Raw genomic sequence first — 20,253 nt, 5'->3', positions numbered from 1 at the left:
GGAAGGGACAAGATGAGTGGCATCCATCTTCATAAGGTCACCAGGAGACAGAGTCAGGGCAGGGGGCACTGTGGCCACCGCTGCCATTCCACCCTCCCTAGGAAAGCCTGGCAAAGGTTTCAGACAAAAAAACGAAGGGCACTAGGGTATGAGCCTGACAAATATTCTACTTCACTGTATCCCATTTCATTCCATGGCATGCCACTCCCATCCACTCCCTAATTCATTCCAACAAATATTTATTAAATGTCTACCATGTGCAAGGAACTATGGGAAGTATTGGAGGAGCAAGCGTAAAAACACAACAGTCCCTGACCTCAAGGCGCTCAACCAACATACACAGGTCTAAGGGACTGTGAGGTAATTTAAAGGTGGGACACTAAAGCCCAAGGGTGTGGAAGCAGGGATTATGTAGGCTTTGTGAAGAGGTCTAAGAGGTGAGATGAAAAGGGAATTCATATCAGATATGGGGGAACAGCCCATTCAAAGTCATGAAGGCTGGAGAATGTTGAAATTGCTAAACAGCAAGTACATTTGGCTGAAATGATGAACATATGACGGGGAGTAATATAAAATGTTTGGAAAGGAGAGTGGGAACCATGTTTTGGAAGGCTTAAAATGTCAGGCTGAAGAGTGTATATTTTATACTGGAGGTAATCCAGGAGGATAGAAAGGGGCAGTAACATGGTCACTTGTTTCTGTACAAATTCTTAGCACTGTGGCTCATAGCCAAAGGAGTGGGGTTGGACTCAAGGTGCCCTCTCCTCTCCCACACACTTGCTCTGATTCTTCTCTTGGCTTCCCACAACCCCAAGAGAGAAGATCCAGAAGTCCTCTGGGGAGATGGAGAGTAATTATAACAAGTAAGTGGTGAAGATGATCACATATTCATTTGCCTTTCAATACACAGACACATCTCTTCCCACATCTCTCCCCTGGCTCAAAGCTATGAGATGTACTGGTCTTTGCCATCAGCCCAACAGATGAAGATGACAAAGAGTAATTATTGAAAAGGTAGCAAAGGTTTTCTTACTTTTGAGGCTGTTAGTTTTTTCCAAAGATTAGACAGAATAATGGAAAACTCTAGTTCATCAGACAATGTTAAAATGGGCCAGACAGTTTTGGAGATAATAAAATGATTAAGGGAGAGGATTGACATTAGCTAGAATTTAAGTTTCCTTAGCCACCCACCTCCCAACACACACACACACACACACACACACAGAAACTCAGACTCCTTTGGGATTAACATGAGTTATAGACTATTAAAGGAAGTTTATTACTTTTCAGTAATATGTCACATTTGCAACTGGACTAATGTCCCATAAATATCAGATACTAAGAAGCACATTAATTATAGCCATATTTATACTAATGTTTTCAGATGTAATCATTCATCTTCTTATTTTATTAGTATCATTTACTGCTTCTCAGTAAAATATGACGTGTTATCTCAATAACCTAGATCACAATTATATGTGATACACACCCTGTATTTCCTATCCTGAGGTCTAGTATGGTAGTAAATAACTCTGTGGCCCAGGGTAAATGATATCACCCCTCTGAGCTTCAGATTGGTTATCCAATACAATTTTATAAAAATTAATTACGTGCCTACTATGTGCAATTGTGCTAGATGCCAGGTCTACAAGACAAGTTTACAGTCTACTGGGGAATACAACATATAGATAGATAAATATATTTGTGATAATCTGACAAGGACAACATCCTAACAACTTAAAGGGTCAGGAAACGTTTCCCCTAGGAGATGGCATGTGTGGTGAACCTTGAAGAAAGCTAGGGGTTCTAAAAGGCAGAGATGAGGAGGAAGAACATTCTGGGGCAGGGGGGAGGATGCAACCCCAAGCTGCCTTTGAAAAAAGGTTCAAAGGCAGGAAGGAAGGTTGAAGTTGGAATGTTGAAACTAGTGAAGAGTAAGTGGATCTGTTTGGCTGAAATGATGAACATATGAAGGGGAGTAACATAAAATGTCTGCAAAGAACAGTGGGAATTATATTTGGGGACTCAGAATGCCAAGTTCAAGAGACATACAATAGCCTAGTTTGGCTAGAACATGGCATGCATGAAGAGGAGTTACTTGCAACAAGCCTGGAAAGGTAGGCAGGAGCCAAATTGTAAAAGGTTTCATTTAAATGCCAATCAGAAGCATTTGCATTTTATCCTAAAGGCAATCTCTATTGCCTCTGAAGGATCTTGAGGAAAAGAGTAAAATGGGCAGCCCTGTGCTCTAAGATTATTTTGGCAGATATGTGGAAGATGGCTTGGAAAGAGTCCAGACTCCATGGCAGCTGGGTGTCACATCAGATGGAGTGATGGAACTAGAGTCAGGAAGACTTAAAGCACAGCAGCAGATAATGGCTTGACTTGACTTCACGACAATTCCATCCTTCAAAAGGCAAAGGAACCAACCAAGGGGAATCCTATTTATTCTGAATCCGATTCTCACTCACAGACAGAAATGATGAGGAACTTGGAGAAGAGAGACCTTCCTCAAGTTTGTAATAGAAATTGAAAGAACACAGCAAAGCTTAATGTGCACCCCAGATTTGATGTCAGTAATTTTTAAAGTGTTCAGAAAAAGGACACCATGGATTAAAAATCTACATGAGATATAACTGTAGGAGAGGGGGAGAATGTCAACCATGAAATGATGGCACTACAAAGGTAAAGAATTCCATCGAGGAGGAAAAATGTGATTGTCTGAAGAATTTACTACCCAACCTAGCTTTCTTTTTAAAGGTATATGTAGAAGTGTGACATGATATATAAGGGCAGTGCCAGGAATGCCAAAGTCCAGAACAAACCAACGCCAATAAATAAAACTATGGACAACAGAGAGGTTAGTGTGTTAGTTATACTGTAGGAGACACAACAATCAAAGAAAGGTTAGAGTCTTAGCCCCTAGACCATTGCTTAGGATGGGAAGGACAAAGATAACTGGAGACCGATACAAGGCAGAGAAACTCCTTAATTTGCTTCTGTTTTCTCTGCCAAGGAGAATGGCCTTGGGACAGGAAAATATAGAGCAAAAGTGGTTAATGAGGAGTTGACATCCCAGATGAGCAAAGAGATACCGTACTAGGAGTGCACCAGGCTGCCCTGGATTAATTAATTAGTTATCTAGGCCTAGGGAATTGCATCCGAAGTCACTGGAAGAACGGGCAGATCTGATCACGGCTGCACTGTCAGTATTTGAAAGGTCAATAAGAGCAGGGAATGGAGCAACAAGATTAAAGGCAAGTAAAGGTTTTGATTTCAGGAAAGGAAAGAGTCTATGAACTACAATCCAGTGAATTTGACCCAGTTCCTTGGAAAACTCTAGGATGACTCATTAAAAAGATGGTCTGTGAGCATCCAGAAGGGAAACGGTAATCACAAAGAGCCGGCCAGCATGGCCTCAGAAAGAACAAGTCACAGCAGAGAGATAGATGTGATTTCTTTTTTTCTGATGGGGTTACAAAACTGGGCGGATTGGAAAAGGATACGTTTTATCTCAACTGATGCTCACAACAATCCAGGGAGGAGGGTGCTGTTATTATCCCCATTTTACAGATGAGGAAACCAAGACAGGCAAAGATTAAGTGACTTGCTCAAGGTCACACAGATAGTAATTGTCTGAGACCAAATTTGAACTCAGGTCCTCCTAACTCCAGGCCCAGCACTTCATCAGTTATGCCACCCAGCTGAGGTCCCCTGACTCCAGAAGTAGGCTCTTTTCACTGTAACATGATGCATTGTAAGAAAAACAATGAAGTGTAGTGTCCCAATGTAGGGTTATATAAATGAACATATCCAAAATAATGGCTCCATCTGACAGTGTATATAATGTTTTGCCTCATGTCTCTGCCATGAGAATCGAAATATCTTTCATTACTTTCTTCTTCAGGACCATTATTGGTTTTTAATTTATTAATAACTCAAATTATTGTTACGTACTTTTATAGTGCTTTAATCTTTTCAAAGTGATTTATAAATATAACCTCACTGGATCTTGACAACTCTGGGAGGTCAATGCTATTCTTATCCCCATTTTACAGAAGAGGAGACTGAAGAACAGAGCAGTTAAGTGACTTGCCAGGAGAAACACAGCTAGTTGCTGTCTGAGGTGGGATTTGAAATTGGATCTTCCTGATAATACATTTAGATGAACTTAGAACTGACCAAATGACCCAACTCAAAGAGTAACAAGTAATGGTTCAGCATCAGCTGGGAAGATGTCCAATAGAGTGCAGAGAAGATGCAGCTAACACACTATATGTCAGTCAGGATTCAAAAAGATCTTCATAGGGGGCAGCCAGGTAGCACAGCAAGTCAAGAGTATTGGCCCCAGTGTCGGGATGACCTGGGGATTGAATCCGGGCTCAGATACTTAGCACCCAAACAGAAACACCTGGCTGTGGAACCTTGAGCAAGTTACTTAAGCCTAATTGCTTCAAAAAAAAAAAAAAAAAGATCTTCACAGCCTAGTCAGGGATGTGGCCTCAAGGCCACAGGTTCCCCACCCCTGCCCCTGGTGGATCACTGGACTGAATCTAATGAGATGAAATTTAATCAAAATACATGTAAAGTCATACAACTGGTTCAGAAAATCAACCTTACAAAGACAAGCCTGGGGAGGCTCAGAGAGATGGCTGTTTGTCCGAGGAGGATCTTGGGGGTTTTAGTGAACTCCAAGCTGACAGAAGGCAAAAAGAGATGTGACCTAGGATCTTGAGGGTTGCAGTAAGAGAGAGCTTCTACGGCTTGGGAGTTGGCAGTCCCCCTAGAATCTGCCTTTGTCAGACCATCCTGGGAACAATGGTCAGTTCTGGATGCCACAGTTGTCCCCATTTTCATTGGCTCATAGGATCTACAGCTGAGAAGGTCTTTAAAGATCTCATAGTTCAACTCTATTGTTTCAAGGATAAGGAAACAGGTTCAGAGAGGTCTGCCTGTGGTTAGTAAGCAAATAAGTGTTGGAGAAGGTACTTGAATCAGGGTGGTCTGTTCCAGACTCAGTCTCTTCTCTTTCCACTAGACCAGCAGTTTTCAAACTATGATCTGGGGATCCCTGGAGGTCCCTCCCAAGACAATTTTGGGGGTCAACAAAATCAAAATCATTTTCATAATAATACAAAGATGTTTCAATTTCTAAAACGGCATTTATCAATAGATAATTACCTATATAAACAAAAGCCCTTTGGGAAATCCTCAATAATTTTCTAAAGTATAAAGGGGTCCTGGGACCAAAAAGTTTGAGAACCACTATATTACACCATGACCACTCTCCCTCTGGCTAACCAAATCCTATCTGTTCTTCAGGCCTTATTATTGATTCCCATCTCCTTCACAAAGCTTTCCCCTACTGCTCCAGCCCCCAGAAGGATCTCTGCCTCCTTGTCTGTACCACACATTTGGCACTAAGCACTTGTGACAAAATGACATTTTAAGTGGAAGAATTGCATAACCACAAGGAAATAGGCAGGTATGACTTCTGTTCCCAGGTATACATGAAGTGGACCCCTTGCTGACTTGTATATGGCGCATGTTGAGGGGGTGGAATGGATGTCATTGGTTCTTCCTTCAAAGAAGGGCAGAGCTAAGGGAGGGTAGAGACCATGATGGGAATAAGAAGGAGGGAGTCTGCCAAGAGATCTGGGGAAAGGAGAGAAGAATGTTTCTCCCTGACAAAAATGGCTGAGCCTAGTCAGTCCTAGACAGGGCTGAGAACAGAAATCTAGATTAGAAAGTGATCGGTTAATGGTCGAGCACTCTGATTTCACATGTCCTTGTGTATGCTTGTAAATTTGACTCTTACTTTGTGAATAAATCCCTTGCTAAACTCAACTAACTGTATCTGAGACTGGGGAAGAAGTGAGGGGTGAGGGGTGGCAGCTGCCCAGAGATCCAGGGCACTCCTGGCAGTGAAGTACATCCTAAGGTAGTAAGTAGCATCACGGCTTACGCTGATGGAACATCTCCAGGTTCACCAAATGCTTTACCTACATCATCTCATCGAATGCTCATAGCAGCCCTGGGGTGTTGGTAGTACACTTATTAACCCTAGTTTACATAGGAGCTGTCTGCAGGTCGCTCCATCCCCCCAGCTTGGTACATCTCTTCCTCCCCTGTCATACATACCTGGTGGATGGAAACCTGAGGGTGGAGGAGTGGGTGGATGAGAAGGAATTGAATATGACAACTATCAGGGGAATAGAAATGACAACTTAACTGGTAGGTTATGTAAATCACATGCAAATGACTGCAGATAAACTTGGTGCCCCCATGCTTTATACATCCAGATGGAGTGAATCCTGGGGCCTGGGGGGGGGGGGCTGGGCTGTCTGGAAGGTGAGGCTCTTGAGTTCTTGTCCCTGCTTCTGCTGCAATATCATCAGAAGCCCGTCCCCTCCCCCTTTAGCTCCTCAATCTCTCCTCTTTTACAAGGAGGAGACTCCAGGGAAGCAAAGACACAGAATCACTGGGTTAGTCGATTGTGCCAAAGACCATCCAGTCAAAGTCCCTGCTACTGACTATGCCTGACCCAGGAAGCTTCCCTGAAGAAGGGCAAGAGCCAGGTAGTTCTCACATTCTGGGAGAAAAGGATATTCCACCTGCTGTCTGGGTAACCTGACCTGGGGACTCACAACACTGAGCCTGGGCTCCAGCCCTGCCCTCCGCCACTTCCATAGCTGGTGGGTGCCAGTTACCTTCTGCCTCAGGATGTTGCCAGATTCTAAAGCCCTCTCTCCCTGCCTCTTCTTCATCCCCTGTGTCCCCAGACTTCTCTCCTGAGAGATCAAGATGGCAGCGGCAGACAAGTGGGTTCTTGATTGAATAAAAAGGCTTATTTTTTTTTCAACTGTATTTCAGCCCAGGAGCAGCCTCCAGGGAGCCCAAAACCCAGAATATCAACATTCAAGAGGACGAGAGGCAATATGTATGTTGTTTTAAAACCGGGTTGTTTATTGTTACATACACACCCCTGCCACACATACACATACACATACACACACACATACACACACACACAGAGGGGCGTTGCACACCCATTCCTGATGCAGTGATCTGATACAGTACTGAGGAAGGAGGACCTGACGAGACAGAGGAGGCTGGTGAGGGGGACTGGGGTCACTAGTGACTTTCCAAATAAAAAAACATATTGAGTCTTAGGCAAGGTACACACTGAGACAACACCCCACTACCACGGTGTCACACGGATCCCCCTGCTTCCCAACAGCCCTTAGAAGGATGCATTTTCTCTCTCTAGCTTCTGCCCTGTGATCAGGCCAGCCAGGGCAGGTCAACATTAAGGTCCTAGAGAGCTGGGGCTGGAGATGCAGCTGTTGGCTTGATCTCTCATTCAGCATAGCCCATTTAGCGTGGGATGTTTTCAAAAGAAAAATAATTAGTCTTTTAAAGGATTCAGATGGCACTGCAGTCCCCATGATCCTAGATGCGCAATACCAGGATCTTAACATTCAATACTCTATAACCCAAAAGTCTGGTCTTAGAACAGAATTTCTTCTCTCAGCCTAGTCTCCTTCCAACTCATTTCCTGATTAAAAATCCCAGCTCCACCATTTCCATCAGCTTTGTGGGAAGGGAGCAGGCAGCAGCACATGAGCACACAAGTCCCAAAGGCCTTTCCAGAGAATGGGTATCACAAGATGCTTTCCCACTTGCCTAACCTCTGAAGGAACCGGTTCATCAGTTTCTCAGAGTGAAGAAGTGACCATGTAGGCAGACAGAGGTTTAGCATTCCTCTTCTTTCCATTACAAAACAAAGGACCAGGTTGAGAGCTAATATGCTCTGGGCCCCTGCTGGGGCATCATCCCTCCAGGTAGGTAGGCAACTTTTGCCTCAGTCAGCCTGATTGCTAAGCCTAGCTCAAAAGCTAAGAGGCCAAACCAGCACACAAACTCTTCCCATAGGGAGGCCTACCTGAAGAGTGATAAAACCTGAGCCCCCTTCCAGAGAGAGGCCCAGGAAGGACAGTGGGTTGTAGAGGTTCCAGGAAACCAGTTATTATCTCTGACTCCTTACTCTAAAACTCAGTCCTGGACCCTCCCCACCCTCCCCAGACGCTCACCCCTGACACAAACTCTAGGCACCTGCAATATTTCTTGGTGGGGAAAGGACATAATGAGGAGGATATTCTGGGAATGCCTCTTCCTGGGACACTCCCAGGACAGAGAGAGCAGGCTCAGGGAAGAGGGAAAGAGGACTCTATGGCAAGAGTCAGAGGATTGGAAACTCAGGGTCCACAAGACTCTGAGGGAAAAAGGATACATGTGCAGTCACTCTTCAGAGAAGTTCCGTTTCCTCTCCCCTCTCTTCCTATCTCCTACTTCCTACTTCCATCCCTTGGGGAGAGTTCAGGGGAAGCAGAGGAGAATCCTTGCCCACTCCCCTCCCCAACACAGTGTTTTGAGTCAGTGTGAATCTATGACATTCTTCTAGAATCCACCAACCCAGCAGTCTGGCCAGAGCTTGGGGAGCAAGTGGAGAGACAAGGGCTCCCATGGCCACATGTAACTTATTGCTCCCCTCCCTCCTGCCCGAATGTCTGACCGAAGAAAGGGGCTTCCCTGTTGGTGGACGCTTGGCCTATTTCTTCTCATTTCTTCTCCCACACCAGCCCCAAGGCAGCCTGCTGGTCAAGCCCATTCTTCCTAACGCTCTCTTTGGCCAGGTCCTGGGGCTTGGATCCCAGAGAGACTGAGCTGGAACCTATTCTGGTGGTGGAGATATTCCTGCTATTTCACTCTCCCCATGCCCCAAGCCTAGGTGAAGCCCTTTGCTCTGTTCTCCTGCCTTCCCAGAAGGTCTCAAGGTCCCTTTAAACCCCCAGGAAACCCTGAGAGCTGTTTCTGTGGCTATTGCTAATGTAGAAGTTGTCACAGGGTGCCAAAATCAGTTGTTAGGTAGAAACACTGTCAAGGCCTAGGAGACCCTCCCTAGTGGGAAGGAAACAGCTTAGAGCCAGAGCACAGTTATCTTTCCCCTGGGAGCCATAGTTCACACTACTCTATTGGTACCACATGGCCTGGCCCTTGCTCCAAGGCCAGGGGAACAGGTCAGGTATTCAGAGGATGAAGGGGAAGGAGCTGTTTCCACCCCCTGGGCTTGCTGCCTTCTCTCCCCTGTAGTCTGAGAATGACCAATCCATGGGGCCAAGCCTGGCACATAGAGGCCCCAACCAAAGCCTCATGAAACACATGGACAAAGGGGATGGGGGTCAGAGCTCAAGGATGAGTATATGCTGAGATCCAGGGGCAACTGGAAAGTCACAGACAAGACTGGGAGCTACTGGAAAGGGAACAAGCAGGAGGGGATCAAGCCGGCCAGGCCGGTGAGGCCAAGGAGGAAGCCGGGTGGGGCCGTGGCTAGTCCCGGAAGGCGGAGAGCATGTGTCCGTAGAGATAGTGGGAATGAACTAGGAAAGACAGACACAGAGAGAGAAAGAGAGAAAGAATGGGGTTAGGAGGAGCCAGGAGGACTCCAAGGAGATAAGGGGCAGCAAAGTCTTCCCCACCCATTACACCTCTGAGGGTCAGCTCCCACCTCCCTTAATCCCCAGAGCAAAGCAAGGCAGAAAAGGCAAGATGATGGCCAGGCAGGGCAGTGTGCATGGACCAGTGCTAGAGAGAAAGGGCTAGGCCTGGAGGGCACAAAGCAGTTGTGTGAGGAAGCCAAAACCCAAGAGGTAGCATCTCGGCTCCTTGGAACAGTTAGGAGAAGCTCTCCTAGGTGGATGTTTGGGGGCCGTTTACGCTCAGTGGGTGTGGAACGGGCAACCAAAAAGACAGCAAACTGTCTGGGGATGTGTCAGGGGAGGAGTTCGTGCAGGCAGGAACCCATTCCCAGCCTGGCATAGGGCCTACCCCACTTACCCCGAGCCACGGGCACACCCCCCGTCAGACCCGGGGTAGGGAAGGTAGGGGGGAGTTCAGCAGGAGTAGGTCCGAACCGTAGAGGTCTCCAGTCTCTGTGACCCTGATGTCCCAGCTGGGAGGAGTCAGAAGCAGCAAGAACACACAGAGCAGGGGTTAGTGCGCAAGGTGGGGCATGGGGACGAAGCACTGGGTAGAGGGTGAGGGCCAGACCATTAGTTTAGCATTAGCAGGGGGAACTGGGAAGCCAGGGATTGGCAACCAGCCTTCTGACATGAATGGCAGGACTAGGGCTCAGATACCGCCACATTTTATCTCTGGTACCCCCTCTGTAGCTGGGTTTCTAAATAGCAGGAGGGAGAGGGGGCATTGGGGGGAGATCCTGTGCCCACATGGACACTGACTATACCCTAGCAGCCAGCTCACCTTCTGGCAGCATCTTCTTTGGCGGAGCCGGTGGGGGCTGCAATGGCCCCAGGGTGGAAACTCGGAAGCTGGTGGGGAGGGTCTCAGCTGAGGTGCTGAGCATCCCTCCATGGGGGTCCCGTGGACGGAAGCGTTTCCTCCAGGATGGGGCACGGCGGAACACCTTGTCCTCACCCTGCAAGTTAGAGACATGCATGTGCGCACACGCACACGCACACACACACACACACAGAGAATATGAAGCATCATTATCCTCACTCTTTGGGACCTCAAGTCTCATCCACTCTTGTCTGGATCTACCTTCAAGCCCTGTGGGAACCTTTCAGGGACCACTTCCCATCTTCTGGGGCTCAATTTCCTCATCTGTACAATGAGTAGGTTCAATCGCATGATTTCCAATGTCCCTTCTAGCTCTAAGGTAGGATATCTCAGACCTACGACTCCAAGGAAGAGTGTCTCAGGTCAGTTCTCTGTGAGGTTCCTGCTGCCCTGGTCCAACCACCCCAGCCCAAGCTTAGGATCTCCATTCTCCTTATACCTTCCCATCCACTCACATCTCCCATTCCTTCCCCCAAGGGAAAAGTGACAAGCTGGCTCCCAAGACACCAAATCTTGGCCTTCATTAGGTCTCAGTGAATGTCCAATCCTTCCCAGACCCAGCTAAGTAGAGAGAGTGTTGGGCATCTGGATCCCTATGGATCTCCTCTCAGTAGAATTCCCTTATCCTCCAGCTACCAGTGCCATGAGTTATGTATTCTTCTATGCACAAGGCGAAGGTCACACCTCCCACACAGTGTCCCACTTTATCCACAATAGAATAGAAGTGGAGAGCCATCCCACTCCTACCGCCTCCCTTTTCTGGAGGGTCTTTCTCCTGAAAGGCCTCCTCCTTCATTCATTCTCTCTCTCTCTCTCTCTGGCTTAATGCTGGGGATTGGACTGGTCAGTGGAGTTTTGACAGTCATAGGTGGCCTTGGCCAAAACCAGCCATGTCAGCTAACCACAGATGTCGCACTGGCCCTAGAATCAGGAAGACCTGAGTTCAAATCTTTCTTCAGATATTCACTAGCTACATGACCCTGGGCAAGTCATTTAACCTCTAAGTGCCTGATTCCCTCATCTGCAAAGTGGGGATAAGAATAGCACTTCCCTCCCTCCCAGGGCTCTTGTAGGGATAAAATGAGATCATATTTGTAAAGCATTTTTCAAACCTCAAAGCACTCTGCAATTGCTGGCTATTATTTTTGTAATTATTGTGTCGTTTTTGTTATTCTCCCCACTGCCTGCCCGGCCATCCCTTCAAAGAACCGTCAGTGTTGGCTGCCAAAAGCAAGCTCACACTCTTCTTGTGCTCACCAAGGGCTTCTCAGGCTATAAATACCCTTCCTCGGTCATTTTTAATCCACCCCCTGACTCCAGACAGGCCTAGCCTTCACCCGTCCCAGACCAAGAGTCACCTCCCCTACTCTTAAACACACATGCAGTCAGGCTCAAGAAAAGTTTCCAAAGCTTGTGACATTTCTGTGCCTTTGCTCATGGGATGAACAAGCACCCTCACAACTCCAGGGTCTCCATGGTTTGAAGGCCCAACTCAGGAGCTGCTACCCTGGGACCTCTGCTGCCCCCTGCCCACTTCCCCCACACACAGCCTGGATGAGCCTCTCCCTCAGATCTCTCAGAAGTCCTTTCCCTGGATCTCTCCTTTTGTGCCACACATATTTTGTGTACATCTTCCCCCCCTTCTTTATTACATTATAAAGTTCCTTTAGGGCAGGATCTTTATTGTATCTCTCTATGTTCAAAGCCTAGAACAGGACCTTGATGTCTGTTAAATACTTTAAAAAATACATGTTACACTGGATCCCTGCCCTGGTAGTCTGATGGACTTCCTGCTATAAATCAGCACTTATCACAGAGCTTGGCATGTAATGTTTGTTGAATGAACGACTGACTGTACTTCAAGCAGCATTCCCTCATGGATAGTCAGTTCCCTTCTGTAGGCTTTGAGCCTGGGAAGTAAGCCTCAGAAACATTCTAGACAGAAGAAACTGGATCCTTTAGCAGATTCTGGGTGCAGCATTAGGTGACAACCTCCCCCACTTTCAGGCCACCTCTGAATCACAAAGTCTCATCCCAGACCCTGACCCTCTGTCTTCTCCGAGAAGCCCTCTTTCTCTAGAACTTCTGCATTGCCCAGCACTCCCATTGCCCCTGCCAGACATCTCCACCCTGGTGCATGGGACCGGTTCCCCTTTGAGTAGACATTCCAGGCAGAGACCAGGAAGACTTAAGAGGCCAGAAGGATCTACAACACAGAGGGCATAAGGAGAACTAAAGCCCTATTTCTGAAGGTGGAAACAGAGGGAGGCAAGTTATCTGATACCCACTTGACTGGAAAGGTCAACTTTCCTAAATCAGAAACCCACTCCCAAGGCATTGCTATGGAAAAAAAAAAAAAGCAAACCTCTCCTTCCAGAAATATATGAGAATCTCAAAGCACTGCTGGACTAGCTGAGGCAAAAACGACGAGAGGCAGCACCAGGTAGTGGGAGGAGTGTGGGCTGCATCTGCAGTTAAGAGGTGGGTTCAAATTTTGGCTTTCTGCTAGCACCACCCACATGACCCCAAGGCAAGGTAACTAATCTCTCTGAGCCTCAGTCTCCTCTTCTGTAAAATGAAAGGGTTAGACGAGGTGACCTTGAAAGTCCATTTTGCCACTTAGATTCTGTGGCTATAAAAATGTCAAGTGATGAGTTTCTTTAGCCCTTTGTAATTTCTTTAAGCAGCAAGACGTTGAGCTGTCACTCATGTGGATAAAGTCATGGACCCTCCCTCTATTCACACAGGAACTACCCTAGGGCAGGGGTGGGGAACCTGCAGCCTCCAGGCCACATGCGGCCCTCTACGTCCTCAGGTGTGGCCTTTGGACTGAGTCCAAGTTTTACAAACAAATCCTTTTATTGGGGATTTGTTCTGTGAAGTTTGGATTCAGTCAGAGGGCTGCACTTGAGGCCCTACAGGGCCACATGTGGCTGAAAGTTCCCCACCCCTGCCCTCATGAGTCACCTTTAACTGACCTACTGCAATAGCTTCCTAACTGTAAACAGCCTCCCGGCCTCAAATTTCTCCCCCTCCAGCCCTTTACTCCTTGTGGCTGCCAAAGTGACTTTCCTAATGTCACCCCTCTCCTTCAACTCTAGTCGGCTCCTATTACCTCTGGGATCAAATGGAAACCTTTTTCTTTGGCGTTTAGAGCCCTTAGTCCCATCCTGTATCTTTCTAGCTATTTCAGTCTTTTTCCCCGTTGCTCACACATGACGAACTATGTCCTGACTCTGTGCCTGAAATGCTCTCCCTCCTCCACTCTGACCCCTGGAATCCCAGATTTCCTTTAAACTCAACTCCAGTCAGATCTTCTGCATGAGTTCTTTCTTTGTCTCCCAAGGCTAGTGCCTTCCTCCCACCAAGGCTGCCCGAGGCTGCTTTGTATGTGTTTTGTATACACACATATGTAAAAAGAGAGATGTGGATGGACGAATGGATAGACAGATGGACGGATGGATGGATAGATCGACGGGTGGATGGGTGGATGGATAGATGGACGGATGGATGGATAGATGGACGGATGAATGGGTGGATGGACGGACAGATGATGGATGAATGGTATGCATGGATGAATGTGGTCTCCCCTGCTACAGTGTCAGCTTCTCAAGGCAATGTTTCACTTGGCCATAGTCTCCCAACACCTAGCACAGCAAGCACTTAAGAAATGCTTGTTGACTGGCCAACTGATCTTTGAAGTATGGTGTTAAAGCAGACAAGAACCATTCACCAGGTAGTCTGACAGATTCTACCACAGAGAAGATAAAGAAGAAAAAATGAAGCTGGTATGAGAAAGTGGGAATCAGAGAGCAAGGTGCTTTACCAGAAATGGAGAAGCTGTAATGAGCAGAAGGAAAATAACAATGAATTAACTGAGTCGAGCATCTTAGTCAAGGAACAAATCAAAGGAACTGAAGGGGATGGGGTGGGATGTCAGGTGGGAGGCACAGGGAGAGGACAGGGCAGGCAACATGTCAAGTAAATAAAGAAGTTCGAGGAGATTTTTGTCAGGTGGCACACACTACTGCTAGGGACCTGGGGGTGGGCTGCCTGGCATACACTCTAGGAGAAAGCCTACAGAATGCAAATGGGAAGGAGATAAGGGATACTGAGACAGGAAAGCACTGGCTTGGACTAGGCACAAGAGCAAGACTGGATGCTAGAAAGTGAAGTTGGAGATGACCAATGAGTTAAAACCGTGTCAAACTGAACTGAGTAACAGGTTGGTTACCTAAACTATTGTAACTGCCTTTTCACGGGTCTTTCTGCCTCAAATGTCTTCCCTAAAATTTAACAGCCTAATCCCTAATATTTGGCCACCCACTTAGAGTTTGTACCTGAGATCCCCACATAGTGTAGCAAAATAATTTTTGGATCCAAAGTAGTTAACTGAGCACATGCCCTGCTAGGGAGAGGGAGGGTCTCAGAAACACAAAAGAAAAACTATGACCTCAAATGGCAGGATCTTTGGAGGAGGAAACTCTGATCCTTTAGGGGGTGATGGTGAAATGTCACCCTACACTACAACCTCTCCCAAAAGCTCATAAACCATAACCTAAGGAGACCCAAAAGCTGCCCACAAGCAAAACTGGGTATGAAGCACCTACACAGAGTCCAAGGGTTTATTAACCAGGCTTTGGTGCCTCTCCCACAGAACTCCAGAATGTCACGAGCTGAAAGAGGCCTCAGTGACCATCTGGCCCAACCCATAACTGAACAAGAATCCCTTCTAACAGGATACCCATCACACAATCATGGAGCCTCTGCTTAGGAAACATTCACTGATGGAGAAGCCACTTCCCCAAGGAGGCTGCCCATTCACTTTGGGACTGTTCCAATTGTGGGCGCTTCTTTTCTGGCACGGAACCTAAGTTTGTCTCTTTGCAGCTTTGACCCAGTGTCCCTAGATCTGCTTTCTGGGCCCAAACAAAACATGCCTCTTCTCTTTTAAGCCACCTCACTGTAAATCTTTAGTATAAGAAGGGCTTGTGAAGGCCAAATCCCAACAATGGCCAGAACTCCCCAAATGAATTTCAATTAAAGTTAGGTACTCACATCATCCAGCTTCCGATCTGTGCCCAGGGCCAAGAGGTTATTAAATTCCCTTTCCATCACTTGGCGGGCCTGGGAATAACAGTAGGAAGAGAGAAGAACAGGAGTTACAGCCTTGAGCCCAGTTTAAGCCCCCTCCCCAGACTCCCGGAGACACCCACAAGAGAAGCATGCATTGGATGAGAAGGCACAAGCTTTCATTTCCTCGTCTATAAAAGGAGGCCTTCACACCTTTACCACCAACCTCACAGGGTTGTTGTGATGAAAGTACTTTGTAAAACTTTTAGGGTTATAAATTTAGAGTTATATAAATGTACTTTGTAAAGATACATATATAATATACACACATATACATACATATATGTAATATATAAAGTTATATAAAAGTGCTTTTATAAACGTCACTTGGGTTTATAACTTTAGGATTATATAAATGGGAAGATTATATATTATCTTTGTGTTAAGTGTATTCCTGGGAAAGTGCTGCCAGTCATCGAAACTGACTTCAATAGAGGTCTGAGAACTATACACTTTGGATTGCTCCCTCATAGTATAATCTGGCAGAATTTATAATAAACGGATGCTAGAAAGTGAAGTTGGAGATGACTAATGAACACAGGGTGGAAAGGGCAACATGATTTCTATAAGTAAAAAACAAAAACCATACATCTTTAAGCTACTGAGGTTCTTTGACAGGATAAGTATGTGGACAATAGATAACCAGTGGGCATAATACAGATTATAAATCATAGAAGGAGAGACGCTAAGAGCTGTTGGTCATTATAGTCTGTTTCCAAAAGACTCTGGCCCAGTGTGCTTCTCTGACCAAAATGGCCACGACATTTCTGAGTCCCATCAGCAAATATCACCCTATCCTTGTACAAAGCCAAAACAAGTTCACTTGTGGAATGCTGTGAATAGCTCTGGTTGCTATATCCCCAGAAAGATACAAACAACACATTTGGAAAAAGCCCAAAGCAGGATGACTAAAACCATCGGGGGTGGAGATTCTTTGTCCCAAAATGACAGACAAGAGCTGGGGGGAAATATGATCAGAGTTTATAAAAGGGTGAAAGGCAGGGGCTAGGCTAGAAATGGGCTTGCTCACCAGACCCCTACTACTCCAGGCTTCTTTCCTCCACCCACCTTAAAGCTTAAAATAGATTAACTTTGTGACAAATAAAAGCAAGTGCTACTTCCCACACAGAATTCACTGCCATGTTTTCTGGGGGAAAGTCTCTTTACCTCTCAAGGCCTTCATCTACTCATTTGTAAAATGAGATTGCTGTACTGGATAATCTCTACGATCCCTTCCAGCTCTAAAGACAAAACTGCAAAATGGAAAATGATCCTCTGAAAGTTATGCAGGCCTCAAACACAAATAGATTAAAGGAAAATTAAAATAATGTTTGGGTGATGAGTTTCTAATGAGTTATGAAAGGAAAATCAGGAAGACTCCCCTAATTTCTGGAGGCCAATCATGCCCTCCCAAAATTCATCCCTTAGCACCTCTGTCAGGGACAGACTCTCAGGCTTGAGAAACCATGGAGATCAAGGGTGAAATTTTGATGGGCTTATGCCTTGGTCCTCCCTCACTATCACTGTGGTTCTACCCAGTTTTCTCAGAATAGATCCAAGAGTGATCAAGGACAGAGTAGATGGAGGCTGGGACTACACAGAGACACTATGTGATGGCAAGAAAGGATTTGTCAGGCATGAGCTGGCCTGAAGACTCCATTGAAGAAGTTATTTTAATGGAGATTAAAATAGGCTTCAATTCATTGCATTCCTGTCAATGGCAAACCAAGAGCTTTCTAGGCCCTGGAAAAGTCCAATATGTATGAGAGAGAGACAGAGAGAGATAGAGAGGGAGAGAGAGAGACAGAGACAGAGAGACAGAGAGAGAGAGAGAGAGAGAGAGAGAGAGAGAGAGAGAGAGAGATTTTGAATGCTGGCACGACCTGACAGAAAGTGGAAGGAAAGGGAGTGCATCCCACCTGGGTGTTCTGCGTAGGAATCTGTAAGACCAGGGCCAACGTGTTGTGGTCAAAGTTCTCATCCAGAGCGAGGAGGGCCCCATGCACACCACTCTCATGAAGATTGCTGGCATAGTCCCGCAGCCCAATGGACTGGATCCAGTGTATCACCTGGTCATTGGTCCAGACCAGCACATCTGGAGGGGCAAGGATCAAGGGAGAGAGCAGCAGTCCTGCAATGAGCCTTGGTCCCTCAAAGAAGCAAAGTGACATAGTAGAGAAAGCAGGTTGGATGTAGAGTCAGGCCCTGCATGAGAATCCTGGCTCTGTTACTGACCACCTGCATGGGCTTAGCTAAGTCAGGTCCCTCTACTGGACTTTGCTTTCCTCATCAGTAAAACATGGCTCTGAGTTTCCTTCCAGCTCTAAATCTAGGACCCTAGGAAAGGAGTCCAGGGAGTGCTGTCAGAGCTGGGCCAATAGTCCTATGCTATGCCCTACCCAGTACCCTGACCACTTACCCTCTCCCTCCACCCCCAGCTGCAGGAGCCCTGGGATAGGAGCCAACTCACCCTTGATCTCATGCTGGCTCTCCTCCCTTCTCTTCTCCAGCTCCTTTCGGTCGTAATTGAGTCTCTTCAAGCACATGATGCCGTACTGTAGGCTGCTCCTGTTGGACAAAATCATGGTACTGAGCCCGGAGTGGTGGTGGGAGGGAAGAGGAGGCAAGTGACTCTCCCCCTTCCAGCAATAACTCTGTAACCAGAGTAGGGTAGGGGTAGCTGGGGCTATGCACTAGAGGAGGAATTCAGAGTGCCAAATGGCCCCTTGCCTCTGGTGAACATATTGCTACAACTTCCTTGCCCACAGCAGTGAAGAAGCCTACCTACCAGCCCACTCATGTCCCGCTGCCCTTCCATTAGCCATTCTTACCCAGCTCTCAGCTCCACACTGGGGCCCTACTCTGAGGCTGCTTCCTTCCACATCCCTTCCACTCCATCTAGGCAATGTCAAAACCAAGACCGAGACCAAGACAACTACACAATCCCTGGATCATAGGATTAGTGCTGGCAGGGGCCTTAGAGGTCACCTAGCTCGACTTCCTCATTTTACAGAAGGTGAAATTGAAGCCCAGAGAGGAAAGGGAAGGCCCAGAAAGGAGCACCTAGGCTTGGAAAGGATGTCATTTATACAAGGTCACACAAGGAGTACCCAGCAGAGTTAGGGTCCCTTCTCAGCCTTAGACCACCTTAGCTTCAACCCGAAGACAGAAAAAGATGACTCTGGGTGTGTACTTAGTGCCCTGCAAGTGCTCTCAAACTAAACAAGGCTTAGGTTAGAATCACAAGGAGTAACAGCCAAAGGGGTGATGGGGATTAAAGAAAAACAAAGGACTTCAGAAGGACCAGAGACAACCTGAGCCTCTCATTCAGAGATCAGGAAATTGAGACCCAGAGAGTGGAAGGGACTTGTTCAAATTCACACACTGAGCAAGAGCCAGAATGAGAACTGTACTTCTGAGGATGGTCCTGGGTTCTCCCCACTGGCTACCTCGGTTTCTCTTTGTAGACACCCACCAGCCAGGGCGTTGTGAGCAGAGTCCTTTACGGCCCCTGAGGCCGTGGAGGGACTCGCTATGTGCCCAGCTAGTTCATATCCAGGACACGTGGCCAAGGTCACCCATGCCCTCCCTGACTCCCCAGGAAGGAGCCATGAGGAACCCCATTTGCTGGACCACAGAGCTGTTGGGGTACAATGACAGAGCTGGCTCCAGAGCCTGCTTACGAGGTTGTGATGAGAAAAGTGCTATATAAACCTAGAAAGGGTAGATAAATAAGAGCTGGAAGCAGTCATTATGAGGATAATGAACCGTGTACATTAAGGTGGGTGTAAGATGGAGTAACTTTATAAAGAGAGGGGAAAGCCAGCTGGATAAGAACCCTATTATTGGTGTTGTTATTTTAAGCAATTTTTGATTATTAACTAATACTTGCTAGCTATTATTATTAAGGGATGGAAAGCCAGCTGGGAAATAATATTAAATTCTTATTCATTATTAGCTTATTAGCTAATTAAGTTAACTATTATTATGTGAAGGAAAGCCAGCTAGGCAAGAATCAGGCTCCTGACTTCCTCAACTTTCCTTGTTAGTGACAGGTATTTCCTAGCACAGAGTACTTCTAAAAGGAGGGGAAAATAAACAATACACACCTGGAGGGGGCATATATTGCCTATTACTTTGCTAATGGGGTGGGATATTGGTGGGTAAGGTGTGAGAGAAGGAAGGAGGGAGGGAAGGAGAGAAGGAAGGAAGGAAGGAAGGAAGGAAGGAAGGAAGGAAGGAAGGAAGGAAGGAAGGAAGGAAGGAAGGAAGGAAGGAAGGAAGGAAGGAAGGAAGGAAGGAAAGAAAAGGAGGGAGGGAGGAAGGAAGGAAAGGAAGAAGGAAAAGAGGGAGGGAAAGAGGAGGAGACAGAGAGATAGGGAGGGAGGTCATTATAGTATCTTTTTGTCAAATGGAGAGAAAAAAACAGAAGGAAGACCAAAAAGAAGGTTAGAAAGTAGGACAGCTTTCAAAGCTACAAGTAACTCTTCTTATGTATTTTTAAAGTCAGAAAGCTGTACATTATAAAGATCTGCATTTTATGTACAATCCTCTTTTCTCTGTTCTAATATGTATATGCAAATACTCACTGTTTGGTATTTAAATTCGTTAAAATTAATTTTTTAAAAAGAGCTGGGAAAGGTCTTTATATTCAGATGGTACATACTGTACAACCTCCTCATCCTACTGATGGAAAAA

At 46.4% G+C, this 20,253-nt stretch overlaps 1 protein-coding gene across 4 annotated transcripts in view; it reads right to left on the bottom strand.

The window, feature by feature from the left end:
• Positions 1-6,941: 6,941 nt before the first annotated feature.
• The window catches only part of PPFIA4 (PTPRF interacting protein alpha 4), a 63,593-nt gene continuing 50,281 nt past the window's right edge, over positions 6,942-20,253 (bottom strand). For 2 of the 4 annotated variants that reach the window (XR_011165742.1, XR_011165743.1), the window contains 6 exons: positions 18,026-18,123; positions 17,475-17,650; positions 15,481-15,549; positions 10,324-10,498; positions 9,898-10,012; positions 6,942-9,440 (listed from right to left, as the gene is read on the bottom strand). Coding sequence is in view for 2 of the 4 variants with exons in the window: in XM_069074600.1 (XP_068930701.1) it covers positions 9,391-9,440; positions 10,324-10,498; positions 15,481-15,549; positions 17,475-17,650; positions 18,026-18,123 (568 nt within the window). In the remaining 2 variants the exon portion in view is untranslated. The remainder of the gene's footprint in view (positions 9,441-9,897; positions 10,013-10,323; positions 10,499-15,480; positions 15,550-17,474; positions 17,651-18,025; positions 18,124-20,253) is intronic. The other 2 variants (XM_069074600.1, XM_069074601.1) reach the window with 1 other exon arrangement.

This window comes from Petaurus breviceps, unplaced genomic scaffold (genome assembly GCF_028583685.1).
Source record: "Petaurus breviceps papuanus isolate PSGF00001 unplaced genomic scaffold, PetGlider_PUasm1.0 90895, whole genome shotgun sequence".
NCBI classification, from domain to species: Eukaryota; Metazoa; Chordata; class Mammalia; order Diprotodontia; family Petauridae; genus Petaurus; species Petaurus breviceps.
Note: the sequence above shows the minus strand (reverse complement) of the source record. Positions and strands in the feature narration are given on the sequence as shown.